Source organism: Pimephales promelas, chromosome 5, assembly GCF_988280905.1.
Source record: "Pimephales promelas chromosome 5, fPimPro1.hap1.1, whole genome shotgun sequence".
In the NCBI taxonomy this organism is placed as follows: Eukaryota; Metazoa; Chordata; class Actinopteri; order Cypriniformes; family Leuciscidae; genus Pimephales; species Pimephales promelas.
The window spans coordinates 36132162-36153834 of NC_142773.1; the positions used below are offsets into that span (position 1 = coordinate 36132162).

The 21673-nt window shown below is 34.9% G+C and overlaps 2 protein-coding genes across 3 annotated transcripts; one reads left to right on the forward strand and one right to left on the reverse strand.

The window, feature by feature from the left end:
* Positions 1 to 419: 419 nt before the first annotated feature.
* On the reverse strand, positions 420 to 10973 carry rpap2 (RNA polymerase II associated protein 2). The gene is made up of 12 exons (XM_039676969.2): positions 10555 to 10973; positions 10418 to 10463; positions 9691 to 9808; positions 9504 to 9602; positions 9348 to 9413; positions 9168 to 9256; positions 8365 to 8400; positions 7329 to 8235; positions 5985 to 6082; positions 5720 to 5800; positions 4859 to 4927; positions 420 to 621 (listed from the first exon to the last, which is right to left on the reverse strand). Exons 1-12 carry the CDS (start codon positions 10607 to 10609, stop codon positions 450 to 452), a joined length of 1836 nt encoding a protein of 611 aa, XP_039532903.2. The 5' UTR covers positions 10610 to 10973; the 3' UTR covers positions 420 to 449.
* On the forward strand, positions 10654 to 20854 carry glmna (glomulin, FKBP associated protein a). Of its 2 annotated transcripts, none has more exons than XM_039676970.2 (19): positions 10654 to 10732; positions 11165 to 11240; positions 11320 to 11445; positions 11531 to 11644; positions 11722 to 11830; positions 12585 to 12834; positions 13280 to 13379; positions 14319 to 14500; positions 14589 to 14642; positions 14737 to 14767; positions 16147 to 16236; positions 16326 to 16367; positions 16451 to 16524; positions 17983 to 18067; positions 18146 to 18255; positions 18338 to 18401; positions 19751 to 19886; positions 20006 to 20082; positions 20159 to 20854. In XM_039676970.2, exons 2-19 carry the CDS (start codon positions 11202 to 11204, stop codon positions 20252 to 20254), a joined length of 1779 nt encoding a protein of 592 aa, XP_039532904.2. In that variant the 5' UTR covers positions 10654 to 10732; positions 11165 to 11201; the 3' UTR covers positions 20255 to 20854. The 2 variants fall into 2 exon arrangements, with proteins under 2 accessions (XP_039532904.2, XP_088987523.1); XM_089131397.1 differs by having other exon boundaries at positions 10694 to 10757.
* Positions 20855 to 21673: the final 819 nt, after the last annotated feature.

Sequence of the window (21673 nt, forward strand, 5' to 3'; positions counted from 1 at the left end):
CCAAGATGTCCATGTCTTTCTTTCTTCAATCGAAAAGAAATTAAGGTTTTTGATGAAAACATTCCAGGATTTCTCTCCATTTAATGGACTTCAATGGGAACCAAACGGTTCAAGGTACAAATGAGAATTTCAGTGCAGCTTCAAAGGGCTTTAAACGACACCAAACGATGAATAAGGGTCTTATCTAGCGAAACGATCGGTTATTTAAAAAATAAATTAAAAAGTTTAAGTTTTATAAGCACAGATATTCGCCTTGCTCTGTTCTGTGATGAGCATTTAAAGCCCTTTGAAGCTGCACTGAAACTCTCATTCAAACTCTCATCTCGTGAATTTGTTTCATCGTCAGTTCATTTTGAGCAAGTAAATAAGATATCATTAATATAATACTGACCACTGAAAATAAAATGATGCATACAATCTTTGTATTAGGTAGGACTTTATTGTAAATTCTACATGTGTGTGCTGTACATTGTTATTGGAGCAACACAGGGTTTGAAGAGCAGCACGAGGTTGTGTAGATCTTTGTCCTCCAGTTTCAGCTCGCTCATGAGAGAGGTGATGTACTCCAACGAAGATGGACTTTCCAGCGACTCTTTCAGCAATGGTGACACTTCTGTTAACCTAAGCAAACAAACAACGTTTAGCACCAATGGCATGTGAACAGAATCAAACTAAAGTTAGCGAGAATAAAAGATTATCTCGAGTACTTTAAACGCACATTAAAGGAGTAGTTCACTTTTAAAAAAAATTTGCTGATAATTTACTCACCCCCATGTTATTCTTTCTTCAGTCGAAAAGAAATTAAGGTTTTTGATGAAAACATTCCAGGATTTTTCTCCATATAATGGAATTCAATGGGAACCAAACGGTTCAAGGTCCAAAAGACAGTTTCAGTGCAAATTGCAAACTGTTCAAAGGGCTTTAAACGAATTATCCAAATGACACGAACAAAGATTTGTTCATATTGATGAACGAGTTTGAACAGGAGAGTCACGAACGTGCATCACAGAACAGAGCAAGACGAGCATTTGTGCTTATAAAACTTATTTTTTGAGTTTTATTTTTTAAATGATCAATCGTTTTGCTTGATAAGACCCTTTTTCATCGTCTGGAATCGTTTAAAGCCCTTTGAACAGTTTGCAGTTGGCACTGAAACTGTCTTTTGGACCTTGAACCGTTTGGTTCCCATTGAAGTCCATTATATAGAGAAAAATCCTGGAATGGTTTCATCAAAAACCTTAATTTCTTTTCGACTGAAGAAAGAATGACATGGACATCTTGGATGACATGGGGGTGAATAAATTATCAGCAAAAGTTTTTTTTTTAAAGTGAACTACTCCTTTAACACCTGCATTTATGCCACTTTCATGGCGTCATTCATCCCTAGCTCTCTCTCGAAGAGGAAAAGGGTTATTTCAACAGCTCGGATTCAACCTGTTCTACAGTTTCTGCAGGTTTATCTATTATTGAACTGCTCTGAACAAAAGCCCACAGGCCAGCGGCACACCTGACATGAGGCACAGAGGAGCGCGCTTCCAAATTATTCATGAAGGGAAAATAACAGGCCCTCTGCTGATAACAGATTGAAAGCCTTAAATGGGTTCTGACCGTAATGAAGATGAGCAGTCAAACACATGAACAGTCTGAAACACACCGATTAGTGAATATAAAGGTATAAAACATGCAACATGTTTCAAAAAAAGAAAAGCTTTCCCATCGATAAAGAAACAGTTTGTGTTCTGAAGAAACTGCAACTTCTCTGGGCAAAATCGAAATATTGATTTGCTGCATTATCAATGAATCATTTCATTAAGTCTAATTCGATGATCAATTTAATCCTGTACTTGCATGACTGAAATAGCAGTGCAAGTTGCATTTTGAAAGATGGCCACCGAGGACTTTGGTTTAATTCACCGTTACTTGTCATTTCTGTGTAATAAATTGTGAGAAATTTCTGAGTGAATTTTTTTGAAAAGTTAAAACATATATAGGCCTACATTTATTAATATAGGGTTAAGAAATCCCCCAGCCAGTCAATAATAAATCAGAGCCATGTCTTTAGGACAGATCTTTAAATGGGGAGTGGTTTAAGAGCACTTGTTCTTCAGGTGGAATGTTTCCCATGCTGTTCCTGCAGCATCACGGATCCACAGCAATCAGGCCGTGATAAGAGACGGGCTTGTGTTGACACAGACAGGGAGCAGCACAGAACTCTCCTCAGAGTTAGTGGCTCTGTCGTGCATTCATTAAGCTGACGGAAGCCATACACACCACCTGCTTCTGTACAAACATCTCTCACACACACACTATTTTATTTGGAAATAACTACAAGACAGGATTCTGATATTCTGAGTCAGTCAACGAGAAATATGAGCGTTTACAACAATAATTCGAATGAATCTAGTTTAAAATACGTGCAAAATGTAACTCATCAAGTAAAAAGTTGTAAAAATGTTCCTACATATTTAATGCATGCGAGTATCCACATCCTAATCTTTTAATAAAAGGTTTTACTATATATATATTTAAATTTAAATATATTTTGTACAAGTTTGCTTAAACAATCATGAATCATTATTTAGTTTTCTGGTCAGTCACAGCGCATGACATTTTAAAACCTGAACTAACCTTGCAATGCCATAAAAAGGTCAAATGATCTGATATTTTGAGACTTTTTGACTATCATGAGGGTCTGCAGGGATCCTCTCTATGATATTTTGATTTCCATTGAGTTTTATTTTTCTGTCTGCATGTTAGTCACATCATATGACAATGATTTAGCATACAAACATTTCACGTTATCTCTAAGAAATAATAATATAATATTATTAAGCCGAACCATAGGTAAAAAATGTATTAATGCAACAATAATTAAAACATTTGTTAAAAAGTATTAATTCATTTTTTTAAATTTTGGGTAATACAACAACATCCGTTCATTGTCAGTTCATGTTATCTCAGGTCCTTCAGCCAAAAATTAAAATTAGCCCATGATTTACAAGCCCTCGAGTCATCCTAGGTGTATTTAACATTCTTCTTTCAGACGAATACAATCCAAGTTACATTAAACATGTCCTGGCTCTTCCAAGTTTTATAATGGCAGTGAATGGCTGTTTCTGCTTTGACCATTAAAGTGCATCTATCCATCATAAAAGTAGTCTGGGGGACAATAAAGGCCTTCTGAAGCGAACACATGGATTTGACTATGTGGATTGAATATAAATCTATATAGCACCTTAACTATACAAAAGAACCTGTTAAGGCCCTGTATGGTTCTTTAAAGGTTTTATAAACTCTGTCTTTTCAGATTTTAGAAATGTATAAATAATTGAAAAAAAAAAATTATTTAAAAAAAAAACTGTTCTGTTGTCAATCTGCATTCATGAGTCCGCAGTGACGCTGATGTGTATCTGGTGCGCCCGAGCTTCATTACAGTCTGAGGGAGATGCACGCTGTAAACAAAACAATCTTTGCAAACATGTCTAAGGATTTCGACACAGAGGAAGACTTGTATTGCCCAGCCATATTTATTTGAACCTGAATACTGACGCACCAGATACACGTCACCAGCGTCTTACATCAGTGTCACTGCGGACTCATGAACGCGGATTGAGAACTCAACAGAACCGGAAGACAATACAATGCTGAATAAACTCATAGTTTTTGCTATTTTTGGACCAAAATACATTTTCAATGCTTCAAAACATTCTAACTAACCCACTGGTGTCACATGGACTACTTTGATGATGTCTTTATTCCCTTTCTGGACAAGGACAGTATACCGTACATACATTTTCAATGGAGGGACAGAAAACTCTCGGACTAAATCTAAAATATCTTAAACTGTGTTCCAAAGATGAACGGAGGTCTGACGGGCTTGGAACGACATGATGAGGGCGAGTCATTAATAACATAATTTTCATTTTTGGCTGAACTAACCCTTTAACACATGTAATGGTCCTATGTGTGCACATCCATGTTTTTACATTTTACTTGCATATTTAAAAATACCTGTATGCAATTACAGCTTAAACCTACACATAGTCCCAATCCTGTCCCTAACCGTACCCGTATTCCCCTCAATAGCAGCAAGTGTTCTGCAATGCAACATTCTTTTCTTAGTTAAAGACACCCAATAAAAAGTGTAACCAATGTAAACGTATTGTAAATTGTTACCACTACTTAAATTTATACTATTTTTTTTTTAGTTTTTGCTAGTTTTGCGACTCACAGGAATCTCTCACTATTAGAAACTCCAGAGTCAATTCCTCAATAGAAGCACAAATCTTTATCAAGTAGATAAATATTAACTTGGAGCAAAAACAAATGCACACAAATCATACGCACTCGCACGGACATAAATCACTTGCGTCTTATGACTTTACATAGTGTGTTCCTGAAAAGAAAACAATGCTCCCTGATTTCCTCTGTCCTGTTCCCGTCCGCTCTTGTTAAAGCCAGGCCCTCCAGCTGTTGATCCGTCTACCACATACTTTCACTGTCAGAGCACAGCAGGACAGCGAGAAGCCATAAAGCCCCAAACAACAGCCACCATCAGATAAACCCACGGCATTATCTGCAGTTGCAATATTCTGAGCTTTTATATGAGCGCAGTCGTGCTGGACTCTCATGGCAAATACCAACACATGTGGCACTTTCCCATGCATGAGCAAAGCCAAGCGTTAGTAGATAATTAGCTTAAGCAATCTAAAGATCTGTTTGACATCTGAGAGATACCAAATATGTTAAGACCTAACTTTGGTTGGACGCAATCTGGACGATGGTATGATGAGCCAAAAAACCACCCGGCAACTTCAGAAAATATTCAAATCTTAGTGGATGTTAATTTAATACTTACACTGACAGAAGAACCACAGCGATTAAAGTCCATTCTGGGCTTTTGTGAATTATATTTTTGTTTGTAAACCTGGAACAAAAAGGACAACGTTAGCAAAATTAAAGACTCAAATGCCATACAATTTTGAATGCGCATTGATGTCAGTCAAGACTTTCAAAATATGAAGGAATAAGTGCAATATTAAAGTCAAACTGCTTTAATGGGTGTCTCAGATTTAGTGGCTCTCAACAGGAGAGAGAATTCCTGGAAGCAGGTTCAATCCAAGTCTCAAGTGACCCTTCAGAGGCATGCTAAATCATCTTCATAGTGTGACACACTACTTCCTGTTGACAACACCTCTATGGCCAATCACAATTTATGGGTCGTGAAACTCAAAATGTCATGACTCAGGTCAAAAAGGTCTACCGAGTGTCTGATAGGCAGACATAAACACTGATTTGACCCTGTTATACACATTTTTTTAAATGACGTTTGAAAGTCTCTTATGCTCGCCAAGGTTGCATCTATTTGAACAAATATAAAGTAAAAACTGTGATATTGTGAAATATTGATGGAATTCTATTTGAATATATTTTAAAATGTAATATATTCCTGTGATGGAATAAATTACATTACCAGTGTCACATGACCTTCAGAAATCATTCTAATATGATCTAATTCTCAATAAATAATTTTGATCATAATAGAACAGCATTCACTTGAAATTGAAATCTTTTGGAACATTATACATTTCTTTACCGTTACATTAATTTAAAGCATCCTTGATGAATAGAAAATCTTAATTTTGAACAGTGTTCGTATCCAGCCTGTTTGAAAACACATATAAAGTTCACTCTTCATCTAGTGTGAGATGCAACTTACCTGAATGTCCTGACCAGATTATTTATGTCATTGATGACATCACTTATTGTTAGACACAGGGGTCCCACAACATCTCTCAAGCTTTGGAAAGACACAAGAAAGTTATGTTAAATAACAAAATGCAAGAAGACTCAGAGTGTGTTTGACAGAGATGCAGGGCACCATTTATACAGATTTCAAGCAGGTCAAATGCATTACTAGTGTTGCAAAAGCAAAGCACAGTTGTGTCTAAAGCAGCTGGAATGACAAACCATTGAACACTGACCTCTGGCTGAGTTTCTCTACAACAATGCGTTTCTGAATCAGGTGCTGTGCATGAGAATCAACCAAAGGCAGAGGAGGGTCCTTGTCCTTCCCACTGTCCTGGAGAGCAATAAGAAAAAGAGTGCATGTCAATCAAGAATGCAACATACAGAAATGAATGAGAGATGTATGGGGGTAAATTGATGCCAGTATCATTGAAAATGGACAGACTAAAAGTAACAAATAGATAATAGATCACACATAGCTCATGCTAGAGTTAAGCACCTACAACAGGACAGTCAGAGTAACTGCAGGTTTAGAGTTCAGAATGAGAGGCCAGAAAATGCATTTGGATGCTTTAAGTATGAGAAAGCATTAATGCCATTGCTTTAGATATAAAATCAAGTGGCATTTTAAAAGAAGAACAAACACTTTGTTAGGTCATGAAATAAAACAACTGATATACTGTTAACACAAAAAAAGTATTTGTGGTTTTAAAAACAGTAGGTGGATCATGTTCACAGTTAGTGGGAACTACGTGTGTGTAATTGAGGAATTGAAATAAACCTGAAATAAATTAAAATAGAAGGATTAGGTGAAAACTAAAATTAGAAATGTGGCAACTAGCTGAAATATGTTTAAGTTGAAGTAAGAAATTTGCTAACTGTAGAAAAAATAAAACCTACACAAAAAAAAAAACACTTAAAAAAAAAAACAAGAACTAATAAAAATGAAAAAAGCACATCATAAAATACTTTTATTACATGACAACCATAGACTGTCCTTGACATACACATAGGTTTCCGAGGAAGTAAAACATCCTCTTCATCATTACCCGTGTAAATAAAAACATTTGCAAACTAAAAATTGAAAGATCCATGACTCTTCTTGACTATTGGAACATAAAACACGTGTAATATGAAGTGAATCAATTTGATTTGAACTGTTTGAATAGGAAGTGATTCATTTAATTCAGTTCATAACAGTGAAGATCAATATATCGTCTCCATCCATCAACCGTTCATTTTAAATTAAACATTTTCTTGTCCAAATTGTACTAAATCACAAATATTAAGCAGCACAACTGTTTTCAACACTGATAATATACATAAATATTTCTTGAGCATCAAATCATCATTTTAGAGTGACTTCTGAAGGATCTCTCGACACTGAAGCCTGGAGTAATGATGCTGAAAATTCAGCTTTTGATCACAGGAATAAATTACACTTTAATATATATTAGAGATCAGAAGGTTGCCGCTTGATTAAAACATTATATTATCTATAAAAGTATAAGTCAAGAAGGGTAGCATAATAGTGAAAGCCATTTTAGAGAAATTTGAAAGGCAAATCATTCAGTTCTCACCTGTATATCTTCAGTCTCTTTGATGGCATCCGTCTTAAGCTCTCCAGGCAGAACACACACTCCTTCATAAAACTCCCTCACTCTCAGCTCCAGCGACGCAGTCTCTTTCCGCAGTGTCTCAATATCAGGAGCAGGAGCTCTGGGTGTGAAAGTACTTCCACTGTCCGGTCTCAAGCCCAGCTCCACCTCGGTCTCATCCAGGTCATCTTCATCCAGTTCCTCCGCCTCCTGTGCTGTAACCTCTGTTCCTGAAACATATCCAGGCCCATAAAGAAACTTCATAGTTTCCTCAGTTCTCCACTCCGTAAAGGTTTGCCGTAGACGCTCTAGCAGGCACAGATTGACGGCGGTGGGAGTCGTTTTAGCTCTGTTGTGATCCTTCAACAATCCTTTGAGGCCTGCAGCTCCTCTCTTACTCATGCCCACCTGAGTGATGTTCAAAGCACCAGCGGCAGGGAGGGAGTTTACAATCTCAGGGAGGTTAGTTGCAGCGTCCTTCAGACTACACCGATTCAAAAGCTCCAGAGTGTCTTTAATATCAGATTCTGCAGATGTGGTTTTATCCAGTTTAGGTAGACAGTCGGTTGGGTCTTGAGTTTGTGAAGATCCACAACCATCGTTATTTTCTCTTTGTGAAGGTTCAGGATGTTCACATTGCTGAATTTCAGCAGTGGACTCATCCTCACTCGCTCCATCCCTCTTTGGCAGCTTTCCCCAGTGAATCCGTGCTTGTTTACTCTGTCTGGACACCACACTGGAGACAAAGTCTTGCTCAATGTCGCTGTTGTCACTCTGGCTGAAGGGAGGAGAGTCTTTGTAAGACTCGGGAACGTCTGTGACGGGATTCTCAATGTCAGCTTTTTTTAAAGGCTTGTCTACCAACTTTATCTCCTGTCCTGAGCTGCCTCTGTGCAAAGGTGAGAATAAAATTCCAGTCAATTTATTAAACTATAAACTACTCATTCTGAAGTTTATTGCACTGCAAAACATCTACTAAAACAATTACATCTCTCTAAAATAAACAGCATGTACATACCCATCTCCTTCTTTCATCAGCTTAATCTCAGGAGGCCTTTTATGAAAAAGAAAGGAACATTTTTTATTTAAAAAAATAAAATGCTAAACATTGTTACATTATTTAAAAAACATACAGTTTACTTAAAATTATAATACTACAGTTCAAAAGTTTGGGTATGTCTTTTTAATTAGAAGAGAGAAATACATTTATTCAGCAAGGACATATTAAATTGAACAGAAGTTATAGTAAATATTTCCATGAATTTTCTATTCATCAAAGAATGTTGAAAAAAATGAGTTTAACAAATTATTATACAGTACAACTGTTTTCAACACTGATAATAAGAAAAGTTTCTTGAGCATTAAATCATGAAATTAGAAAGATTTCTGAAGGATCATGTTACACTGAAGACTGGAGTAATGATGATGCTGAAAATTTAAAATATCTTAAATTATATACTCATAATCTTTCACAATATTACTTTTGTCATGTTTTTATTTAACAATAAACACAATATTTACTTTTTTAACATTACAATTTTTAATCAAACAAATGCAGACTTGAGGACCATAAGAGACTTTTTTTTCAAAAACTTCAATTCTTTCAGACCCCAAACTTTTGAATTGCCATAATCTAAGTGAAAAACGTAATATTACATATAAAATAAATTATATCTTTTTTTATAACTGTATTATAAAGAAATCAGTTTTATGATTAAACAATTTGAATTATACGATTAAACATTTTGATTTTAATAATAAATTAAATATTTACTTAATTATTTAATTATAATGACTGAACTGGATCGACAGATACACTACCTCTCATCGTTTCTGAGCCAAAGTGGAGTTTTTGATATCTGGAACTCAAAACATTTGGATGCTTTGTAGCAGAAATTACAACAGAAGCACTGAAAAATAAAGAACAAACAACAGAAAATTATGAACTGGTCTGCTTAATTTCTAAATACATTTTAGGAGAGCGATGGAAATAAATCATACCTTGCGCTCAGTAATATCATAGACTCTATTCGTTTTGGTGGATATTTTAAACTGTTGAGCTGGCACCTGAAATTAATAAACTCTTATTAGACAGAAAGAAACAACAACATTTGTCAAATTAAAAATAACTTGTGTAATTCCAAGAAGGGTTCTTACATTGGTTAGTTTATTTGGACACACAGGGTATCCACACAGTTTGGCAATGGACCGCTCTTCCACTGTGTCTTTGTAATTGATAGAAGTGATGTACCATGCCTGCAGCAGATGACAGTACATTCTTTTAGGAGCACAATTATTTAAATCTCCAGCTAAACTGTATAAAAAGGTTAAACAAGTAAGTTACACAGTCGATGAGGAACTGGTCAGTCACGCTGTCCTCTTCCACCAAGCGCTCGACCACGTTCAGGGCTCTGCGCTCCAACTCCAGCTTCTGTCTGAGCGCCTCTTTAATGGCTTCCCTCCTGCAAACAGCACACTTTATATAACTCACGTCATTTTAATAGTTACTTAAAAATAGTGCTATTCAAAAATAGGGGTGTAACGATACCCTCATATCAAGATTCAAAACATATCACAATACTGAACTCACTATGTTATTGCAATACTCCAAGACATACGGTAAAAGGGTAACAAAAATGCTAAATTTGGTATTACATTGGGGGTGTAAATGAATAGGCTTGGACTTGGTGCTGGTAACCCACTGCACCGGACAATAGTGACCCCAGAATTATTCTTCAGAAATAATTTTAAACGAATATGCTTGGACTCAAGATTTATATTATTTTTTTTACTGGTAATATAAGACATTTGGCATTATCAGGACCCGTAAATATATCCCATTACATAATTATACTTGTAGTATGATGTAGTAACTGACACTAAAACTCTGTGAACTTGAATTTTTTCTCACACAGTAATTTTAATTTAGGGTGAAATATACACAAAACAAATTGTCACAATCCACGATACATTGTTGCATTTTTGTATTGCGATATATTGTGACACGACATATTATTACACTCCTAGTAAAAAAAACACAGTTCAACTAAAGTAAACAAACACAAAAGCACCTTCTCGCCTCACGCGCTGCTGAAATCGCTTCGGCTCCCTTTCCACCTACAATTCAAATGAGGCGGACAAATATTGTTAAAGTTTAAAACTAACAACTTTGAGGGCAAATCACATTTAACTCCATTTATACACCAACCTTTCTTTTTGGATTTTGAGGAGCTGTTCTTTCCCGTCACTTCACCGGCTTCCATGCTTGTTTTCCCAAAACAAAACTTTTTCCGCCTACGTCACAGCACTACGGCAAGCCGCCAGTGACACGCTTTATTCCGCTTCAGTTTCCCAAACATGAGGCGCTGCTTATTGAACGTATAGCTGTAAGTGAGCGCGCATTTGCATTTTGTATCTTTATTAGTAGATGTATATCTTATTAGCAAAATAAACAGCAGCCATACCTGTACAAAGCTTCACGAACGTATAATCTGATTATAGATCTTATTTAGTGTAACGTTACGCCAGTCGAAATTTTAGCTATCTTGCTAATGACTAACTTACAAGAACCGGTTTATATCCATACAGACTCTCTCTCTCTCTGACGAAGAGTGAGGTCTATTTATGAATATTTTCTTTGTTATATGGATATTTTCTGCTTTTGTTCGCTGATGATAAAAATTAGAGCTGTGTGTGCGACAACCAGCTGTTCTTTATAAAGCTGTCATGATTGATAACTACGTCAATGCTCTATTGTCTTTGCACCACATAATTGTTATCATGCATAATATTAATATCTTAACAAAAATTCTATACAGAAATCTTTGATGACAGAAGACGTTTCGGACCATCAGGATGGCTCTAGAACAGCTCAGTGATGTAGTCCAGAGATGTGTAAGTGTCTAGATGTGGGACTGTACATTGACGATGTGTCGCCTACCATCAGTCACGTGTGCTCTTACTCTTTCTTTAGCAAGGAATCAAGGATGAAAGCTACTCACCGGAGGACTATGATGTGTTCCTCACCGCTGGAAGAACCTGTTTAGAACAAGGCGACAGTGCTCAAGTGCTCAGCATCCTAGTCGATGAGAAGAACAAGGTGAGATGGACAGCATCTAGTGCGGTTTGTGGTTCATCCATGGAGAAGGACAAATTCAAGAATGTTTTTCCTTGTTTTACTCAAGTGCATAGTGAGATGCATGGGCTGGAATCTGCTGGGACCTCTGGTACAGATGCTCCTGAAGAAGGAGGACAAAAACCTTCCCCACTGCCATGCCATCCTGTCGCATCTGCTGGAGGTCTTGTTCTTAAATCATGACCGGCTATAAGTTTCCATGCTGATTTCAGTTGTTCATAGTGTTGTTTTGTGAAACAGGTTTGCAGTCCTAAAGAGCTGCTGGTGGGTTTGTTGGAGCAGGTGGAGGAGGCTGATTCTGGCTCCATTGCTGAGACGCTTACCCTTCTCCTCAAGCCTTTACAAACAGGTTCCTCTTCTCTTAGTCACTGAATCATAAGCACTGAGATGTTGATGGAACTGCTGACAGCCTAAACGTTTCAACCATCTCTGAGAAGTTTCCGATTTTTAATTTTTTAATCTACACTACTGTTCAAAGTATGGGGCAGTACATTTTTAAACGATTTGAAAGAAGTCTCTTATGCTCATCAAGGCTGTATTTATTTGAACAATACAGTAAAAACTGTAATATTGTGAAATATTATTCATATTTAAAATAACTCGGAATAAAATAAAATATTAATGTGATGGCAAAGCTGATTTTTCAGCAGCCAAAAATCCATTATTTAAAAAAAAATTGTTATGTAACATTATGCATGTATTTAGTGTCAATTTTTGCCAATTTAATGTAGGTATGTCTGGGTGATATATAAAATTATGCAATGCGACGGTCTGCAACAGGCATACACAGCATTATTTGCATACATAAACAACAGTTATCAAACTTTTGTTTTAATTTAATAGGGGAAAGTTATATCATAATTATTGCTATCATTTTACCCCAATTTTGCATGTACTACTTTCTGAATAAGTGTTTTTTTTTTTAAAAAACAAAAAAAACGTACTGACCCCTAACTTAAACTCACTTCAACCGACTACTAAGTTGTTTTCCGACCATCCTGACTCATGCATACTGTATTCTGATGTACTCATAAGACTCCTCCATGTGATTTTGAATGGATCCTAAATGAACCAGATCCTCTTTTTGCCCCTGAACCTGTCAGTGCTGCTGAGGCTGGGCATGAAGAAGGCCTCGTCTGTGGGCATGGCTCTCTCCACGCTGCTCAGCCAGGTGGCCAGACTGCCGGTGCCCGTCACCAAAGAGCAGGAGGAGGATGATGTTTTCGGCTTGTGCTGCTGCTGCACTGCTCTTCTGCAGTTTGTGAAGCCCTTTGTTGAAGAGATCAAGGAGATCGTCAAGGACAACAACAGAATATCCAAGGATAATGAGCTCCGAGTGGAACTGCTCAAGTTGTAGGTTTAATAAGTGTAGCTTATTTCATATTTAACAGTTTTTGTTGAATTTCTATTAAACCATGTAGCATTTTCTACTACAGCACAAGTTCTATATAAACATATTATGGCTGTTATAAAGATGTTCATCAATATGAAAGATACCCCAAGTAGCTTATCATTTTTACCCCAAATTAAGGATATATCGACATAATTTCAGTTATCGGTATTGGTCAGCATTGGATATTTATGCTTTCTAGACTCTTGACACTTGATTAGTTAATCCTTAAAAACACTAATAATGTAATATAAACACTGTTAAATGAAATCTTTTGCAAAATCCTGATGTTTGAGTTATAAAAATGTGTGATACGCAGATTTATTTTCAATTTTTTTTTTTAAGTTTTTTTTTTTAGACAATATAAAAAAGTGTTTTAATATTTTATGTATTATATTTTTTATTCAGCTGTATGAAGAGTTTAAGTGAGCCTCTGCTGGAGGTGCAGTTGAAAGATCCAGACACACTCCAGAAATCCCCTCTGAGAGACTTTGCTACTGAGATACTGGTATAAAATTGCATGAACTTTCTTAACTTTGCATGAAGTGTTTCGAAACTTACACTGTCATTCAAACGTTTGGGGCCAGTAAGATTTAAAAAAAAAAAAAAGTATTATTTTTTTAAATTAAAAGTAACAGTAAAGAGATTTATAATGTTAAAATTTGTTGGCAACTTTATATTAAGTGGCTTTAACTACTATGTACTTACATTTAAATTAATAATTTGATACAATGGACTTATTGTGTACATACATGTTTTTATATTGTAGGCTACTTATATTTAAAAAATACCTGCATGAAATTATAGTCGTAATTACATTTGTAATTACACAGTTGACCCTCCCCTCACACCTTAACCTACCCTTAAACCAACCCATACCACCACACCTGTCCCTAACCTCACCCGTATCACACCTCAATAGCAGCAAAAGTGTTTTACAATACAACATCCACACAATAAGTACTATACTTATTTTTAGATGTAATTACATAGTACTTAAAGCCACTTAATATAAAGTGGGACCATTTTTTTTGTATCACAGTTCCCACAAAAATATCAAGCAGTTTTCATCATTTGATTATAATAAGAAATGTTTCTTGTGCATCAAATCATCATATTAGAATGATTTCTGAAAAATCATGTGACTGCTGAAAAATCAGGTTAGCCATCACAGAAGTTAATTTCATTTTAACATATATTCAAATAGAAAAGTTATTTTTAAATTGTAATAATATTTCACGATATTACCGCTTTATTTAAAAAAAAAACCCAGCCTTGGTGAGCTTAATAACTTAATCTTATTGAAATCAATCTTTTGAATCATAGTCTAATACAATTGTATTAAATAGCATAATATTAAATCTAGAGGCATCTGCTAATGTATTTCAAAACTACTGCCTTGATATACCTTTTCATACTTAATCTGCATTATGTTCAATATTTACAGATAATTTTGTCAAGTATCGGGGAGTCACTCCCTGATTTGTTGAGTCGTAATGTGCTGAAGAGAAGGGAGGTCCCAGGCTTTCTGGAAGAGGAGGTCAGATACCCAAAGGAGTCGCTGGCCTGCATGTGCCACCTGCTCTTTGTGAATCATATTGCTGTGGACATCTTTCCTGCTGTTCTCAGGTGAAGAAAGAAGCATCTGACCATGATTACCTACAGATCTATCTATCTATCATGTCAATTTGTGCTGACATTTGCATTTTTCTTTCAGTTCGGTTTTTGTTCTTCAGTGCAACATGGAATATATCGAGCTGCTGTTAAGCAGGTACTTATGAAGTTATGACTATGTATCTGAATATTTGTATGAGAGTCTTCTGACACACAGGATTTCACTCTACTGTTTTGATCTTCATTTACAGAACTGAAGGACCCCGTCTGCAGAAAGGATTGGTAAGTGTCCATCACAACTTCAAACCATACCACATTGTATTTATGTTTTATATATAGATTTATTACAGCCTATTTGTTACACTTTATTTTAAGGTGCAATTTTATATTTATGTACTGAGTAATATTAAGTAACTACATGTACTTACTATTGGGTTAGTACGGAAGCGTATTGCATTTACTTGAAGAAAAAAATCTCTGTTTTCCTGAATTAACGAGTTAATTATCTCAGAATTACGAGATCATTTTTCATGGAAAAAAACTTTTGCACTGTTTTTCTGAATTAATGAGTTAATTATCTCAGAATTACAAGATCATTTTTAATGGGAAAAAAGTTTTTGCTCTGTTTTTCTGAATTAGCGAGTTAATTATCTCAGAATTACGAGATAATTTTTCATGGAAAAAAGCTTTTGCACTGTTTTTCTGAATGAACAAGTTAATTATATCAGAATTACGAGATAAATTTTAATAGAAAAAAGTTTTTGCTCTGTTTTTCTGAATTAGCGAGTTAATTATCTCAGAATTACTAGATAATTTTTCATGGAAAAAAGTTTTTGCTGTGTTTTTTCTGAATTAACAAGTTAATTATCTCAGAATTACAAGATAATTTTTCATGGAAAGACATTTTTGCTCTGTTTTTCTGAATTAATGACTTGATTATCTCAAAAACTCAGAAAATTCGGATAAACAGAGCAAAAACTTTTTTCCATGAAACATGATCTCGTAATTCTGAGATAATGAACTCGTTAATTCAGAAAAACAGAGTCGATTTGGTTTCCTCAAGTGAATGCAATACGCTTCCGTAGGTTAGCAATAGGAGTAAGTCCTGGAAAACCCTTGAAAAGAGCCATTTTTATGAAAAGAGTTATCATCAGACAATATATGTGAAATTAGTGTTTAATTTCATTGATAAAACAATATTTTAACGCAAATTAACACTGTAGCCCATCTGATATAGACATAGTGCCATTTCACATGGTTATGAGCATGATATTGCTCATATATTATCCAGCTTTCATTCTTCAGGTCAATCACGTATATTAATGAGGAAAAAAATGTGTATAAATAAAGGATATCTTTGTCATAGTATCCTTTCAAAGGTTAAAGTTACCACAGTCACTGCATGCACTGGAATTGCACCATTTTATTTATCTATTTACCTTCTTAGAAGCTGAACGATAATAAAGATATTGTTTGATAAGTGAGATCTCTATTGTAATCCTTGTAAACCAAAAAAGTAGTTCTTGAAAGTCCTGGAATTACATTTTACAGGATCTGTATGACTATGAACCCTGGTAAGTACAAGTAACATATGTAACAAGGACACTGTAAAATAAAGTGTTACCACCTATTTTAATATTCCTTTAATTCTTTCATCATAGGAACTGTATGAAAAAAGTCTTGTCAGAGTTGAAGATAACAGTCTACCAGTAGATCTTTTGGAGCTGAAGACGTTTTTCAGTGTTCCACAGGTAAAAATATTATAACTAATTAAGCCGATACAATAGTTTTACGTGTGATTTAGGTGATATCTTGTCCTAAGACTTTGTTTTCTGTCTAGAATTTGATTAAAGTTATGACGATGTGTCCAGACCAGACTTTGGTAAGTGAGATGATCTGTTGTTTATATGTTTGTGTTGTATAATATATGTTATCATTGTTCATTTTGATTTGTGTTCACCACAGAGAACTAAAAGCCTTAAAGTGTTTCAGCTGAGTATTGACAAATTCAGCACCGAGGCCAAATACAAGTTCTTCAGGTACGCCCTCCTTCTGATATTTAAACATGAAAACTTCTCATTTGGCTCAATACAAACTTTACAACTAGGAATGTGCTTGAAACCTAATATCTTATTCAGAAAGGCGAGTTTTCAAGCTTTCAAGCGAATAACAAAATTCTACTAAATAGTAGGAAAAAAATAACCTGCAAGCACAGTCACTCCTCGAGTTTACTAGTTAATAGGTGAGCCAGGGAATAGTATAGCATGATATTATGCATAAACATCTGGAATCACTACACAATAGTGTGTGAAGTGAATGTGTGTAAACTTTATCAATGAAATGAGTGGAGCACGATCGCAAATTGAATAGAGTTTCTGTGCTTTTCAGCGACTTAGAAATGAACAAAAAAAGTGATTCTTCTTAAAGGAGAAGTTCACTTTTAAAAAAACTTTTGCTGAAAATTTACTCACCCTCATGTCATCCAAGATGTCCATGTCATTCTTTCTTCTGTCAAAAAGAAATTAATTTTTTTGATGAAAACATTACAGGATTTTTCTCCATATAATGGACTTCAATGGGAACCAAACGGTTCAAGGTCCTAATGACAGTTTCAGTGCCTTAAACGAGACTAGACGATGAATAAGGGTCTTATCTAGCAGAACGAAAATGAACAAATCTAATTTCGAGTCATTTCGTTCCTTCATAGAACGAAATGACTCGAAAAAAGATTTGTTCATTTTTTAATGAACGAGTTCGAACAGGAGAGCCCTTTGAAGCTGCAATGAAACTGTCATTTACTGTCATTTAATTTACAAAAATTTTGTTACTTTAGTTAATTAAAAAAAAAAAAAAAAACTTTTGCTGATAATTTACTCACCCCCATGTCATCCAAGATATCCATGTCATTCTTTCTTCAGTCGAAAAGAAATTAAGGTTTTTGCTGAAAACATTCCAGGATTTTTCCCATATAATGGACTTCAATGGAACGAAACAGTTAAACGTCTAAAAGTGCAAAGTGCAAACTATTTAGAGGGCTTTAAACGATTCCAGACGATGAATAAGGGTCTTATCAAGCAAAACGATCACTCATAAAAAACAAAAAAACAAAAACAAAGTTTAAGTTTTATAAGCTCAAATGCTCGCCTTCGAAAGACAGCTGTTCGCCAGCAGAAGCCATTCTTTGTTTTTAAGTAGCAGTGAACCATCGCAACTCTGTCGTCATGATGTTAAGCCCGCCCTCCGACTCTATACATGATGTGATTGGCCTGATCAGAGTTTGGTTTTTCCAGCTAAAACGTCTATGGAGAGTTGCTAGACCACACTGGCTGGGAAATCATTTTTTGCTGCTGCTAGGGTACGTCTAGATTTCTAGGCTAATACGCTGAGATATCTGAGGTGGAAACGGGCTTCCATTGAAACGACTAAACATGTAGAAAGCTTAGCTGATGATATTAGTTTTAGTAGACACTTTAATTTATGGCGTTCCTCCATTTTAGAGGCATGTTGAAAACAACTCACCACGCAGGGGTGGAGGGATACATTATCAAGAATATCAAGAATCAGATTGACTTTTCCCTCAAGGTAAGATAAATCATGATATCATGTCATTTGGTTTCATTAATGTTGCATTGCACCTATATTTTGTGTGTGCATTTTTAGCCATGTAATGGTAATGAGTGGTTCCTGGGTAAACATCTGCTGCCTCTGCTGCGGCTAGTGCTGTGTCTTCCAAACGGAGCGGAAACAGACCTGCTGCAGAACATGGACAGGTGAGAGCTCGGTCTTACTGACACAACAGTTGCTTCGGTTGCAGTCGTTTCACTTGACCAAACTGCTGTTCATATCACACAGGATCATGGAGTCACTGAACCTCCTGAGATACATGCTCATCCGAGATAAAGAGTGGGAGAATGAGGTAAGGGTGAACCATCTTCACACGACTCTACATCAGTGGGGCTTATAAGCTACAATAAGCTAAAAACAACCGAACACTGAAATTATATTTCCCAGTTTATTCGTTCCCTCTACAACTGAATTATTATTATTTTTTGTTGCACACGGTTTTGGAAAACCTGGATTTGTGAGGGAATTTTAAAAGTGTGATTTGTAGAACTGGAAAAGAGGTGGAAATTAATACAATCTATTTAAAAGGATTGGGTTTTGAATATGGATTGTGTTTTTTTGATATAATTTTTCTAGTTATGTTAAGCTCTAAAATATTTTAAAGGATTTGTTTTTTTTTAATCTAAGAGTGCATTTAGTACTAAGAAAATAAAATAAAAAAAACTTTGGGTGCTCCAGAAAGGGTACAAGATCCAAAATTATTTGAGTGGCTATTTCCTCGCAAAATGAGAGTATACATCCACGTCCGGGCACTCACACAGATTTAATTATAATTTTTTTAATATATTATTATTTTATTATTATTAATAATTTTAAAAGTTACTGGATGCTCTCTAAAATATTCTATTGGGTTGAAATTGCTAAGCATTGTTATTTTAATATCACTGAGTTTTTATTTTTTATTCATTATTTATTATTATTTATTATTTTTTTATTTATCCTATATAATTAACATTTTACATTTACATTTATTCATTAGCAGACGCTTTTATCCAAAGCAATGTACTTACATTGAAATGAGAACAATTAATATAATTAACGTTTTAGGATTTTTTTTAGTAATTTAATTAGATGTTTATTATGTCTATATAGTTAAAATATAGTTTTAGTTTTTGTAATTTTAGTAAATCAAGTTAAACGAAAATGAGAAACTTTGGCAACTAGCTGAAATAAAAAAAAAATTAATTTTTTTTTTTTATTATTTCAGTTAAAGTAATTCTTTTAATGGTTTTCCTTAACTGTAATAACCCTGTTGCTGATCAATTGCTATTTGTTAGTATATAAAAACGCAACAACAAAAGAAATAAGTAATTTAAATTAATTTGTAATAAAAAATAGTACTTAATAAGGAGAAATATGATAAGAAAATTGAATTACTTTATTTCAAACATCAAGAATAATAATTATTAAAAAAAAAAAGAAAAACTCAATAAACAGTTGTTAACAAAAAAAGACAATAATAATTCATTATTCTTATTTTAATATATTGCCACTACTAGTTTCTGTAAATTCAAAAGTTTAAAAACTGTCTTTACGGTCTTTGTCAATGGGGGGCATTGTAGTCAAAAAAAATCTTAGACCCACTGCTCTACATCCATAACAAACTCCCACATAATATAATGTATATATATATCTCTTTAGACAGGAATTTGGACGGAGCTTTATAAGATTGAGGACAACTACCTGAAGCCAATGCGGACCGGTCTGAACATGTCCAAAGCGCATTATGAGGCAGAACTGAAGAGCATGAAAGCGAATAAGAAGATCACTTCTAAAGGTGCAATACTCTCTCATTCATAATCCCGAAGTTGACATATTTATGCTGTGAATGTAGCTTGTGTGACTTGGATTCTCTGTAGTCAGGCTGGTAACCCTTTTTTGTTTTGCTTTCGACAGACTCTCAAGCATCAGTCTGCACATTAACTGTTGACAATGAGAAGCTGCCCAACATGACACCAGAAATGCAGATTCAGGTATATTATTTTGTGCACCAATCCATATGGGTCCTCCAATACATTGGACACAGCTAACAGTGTTTGCATGCCACAGGTTCTGCAGTCAGCCCTCTTCACATTTGACCTGATAGAGAGCGTCTTGGCAAGAATCGAGGAGATCATCGAGGCTAAAGAAAGACCCTTGTCATGATGTGAGAGACTGTACGCTTCTTTTAGCCTATTCTCTTTCGGTTTACGTAGTCACACTTCTCAAAGCACCAGAGCCAGCTTCCTTTAATGATTCAACACCTAATTGAAAGTGAGAGTTTTGTGATGCCACCAGCTCCTGGGTGGGGACAAAAAGCGTGGACTACATTCGATTTGCTGTATTTTATCGTGTCTGTGTCCGCTCTGGTTGTAATCACTCTCTTTGCTCTATAGTAGCATATTATTGTAGTATATTTTCAGGGAGAACCTTTTTAGGATTGATTTTCATTGTTTTGGCTTTGTTGCGCATTTGTTTGACGTCAAAATACTAATGTAAAAAAGTAATGTTGAGTCACCTATAAAAGTAAATGACAATGCAAGAAGTTATTGGATTATTACCTGCTGACAGGCTTTGTGTGTATTGATCACAAAAACAAACATGGAAAAATTGCTCGGATTAAGATTGTTAGCTTTTGTACCTGCATTTTTGCATCTTTCTGGTCTGTGACAGTTTTTCTGTGGGGGAATATTAGGCAGTGTTCTCTTCTACATTTTGCTACATGAAACGATTCCTCAGGCTTTGAATAAATACTATTGTTTCACAGATGCAATTTTTCTTTTTCCACATAGGGTCCAATTAAATTACACGGACAAATGATGATTCATCAAAAACATGCTAACTAAAAAATTATTATAAATGTACAAATTTATGGAGGCGTATTGCATTCACTTGAAGAAAAAAAATCTACTCTGTTTTTCTGAATTAACAAGTTAATTATCTCTGAATTACGAGAATTTTTCATGTAAAAAATTTTCTTGCTCTGTTTTTCTGAATTAACGATTTAATTTGTCATGAGAATTTTTTTTTTGCTCTGTTTTTCTGAATTAATGAGTTCATTTTTCATGAGAAAAAAGTTTTTGCTCTGTTTTTCTGAATTAACGAGTTCATTTTTCATGAGAAAAAAAGTTTTTGCTCTGTTTTTCTGGAATTTTTCATGGAAATTCTTTTGCTTTGTTTTTCTAATTTAACTCGTTAAAATTTCCATGAAAAATTTACTCGTTAATTCAGAAAGACAGAGCAAAACTTTTTTTTTTTCTAGAAAAACAGCAAAAACTTTTTTCCATGATAATTAACTTGTTAATTCAGAAAAACAGAGTAGATTTTTTTTTCTTCAAGTGAATGCAATACGCCTCCGTAGAAACCCACACTTGTGGGTAAGATTACATTTTTTTTTTTTTTGAATGAGTACTTCAAGCATGTGGTCATTCAACTGGAATTATCTAAATTACAAGCGAATGAACAAATATAAATGCACCCATGCTGTGACCTTTTTTGTGAGAAGTTCTGTGCATATAAACAAAAATATCCATGCATCTGTTGTTTTTGTTAGTTTGATTTATTATTATTGGAGAAACAAGTAGC

Bases quoted from the DNA above. Each gene is read 5' to 3' on its own strand.
- rpap2 (XM_039676969.2), bottom strand. From the start codon at position 10,609: ATGGAAGCCGGTGAAGTGACGGGAAAGAACAGCTCCTCAAAATCCAAA. The intron at 8,401-9,167 runs GTAGTGTATCTG...TTTTCATAAAAG, and splicing joins TGGCTCAGAAACGATGAGAG to GCCTCCTGAGATTAAGCTGA. The intron at 8,236-8,364 runs GTATGTACATGC...ACCTTTGCACAG, and splicing joins CTGATGAAAGAAGGAGATGG to AGGCAGCTCAGGACAGGAGA.
- glmna (XM_039676970.2), top strand. From the start codon at position 11,202: ATGGCTCTAGAACAGCTCAGTGATGTAGTCCAGAGATGT. The intron at 16,237-16,325 runs GTAAAAATATTA...TTTTCTGTCTAG, and splicing joins CGTTTTTCAGTGTTCCACAG to AATTTGATTAAAGTTATGAC. The intron at 20,083-20,158 runs GTATATTATTTT...TGCATGCCACAG, and splicing joins CACCAGAAATGCAGATTCAG to GTTCTGCAGTCAGCCCTCTT.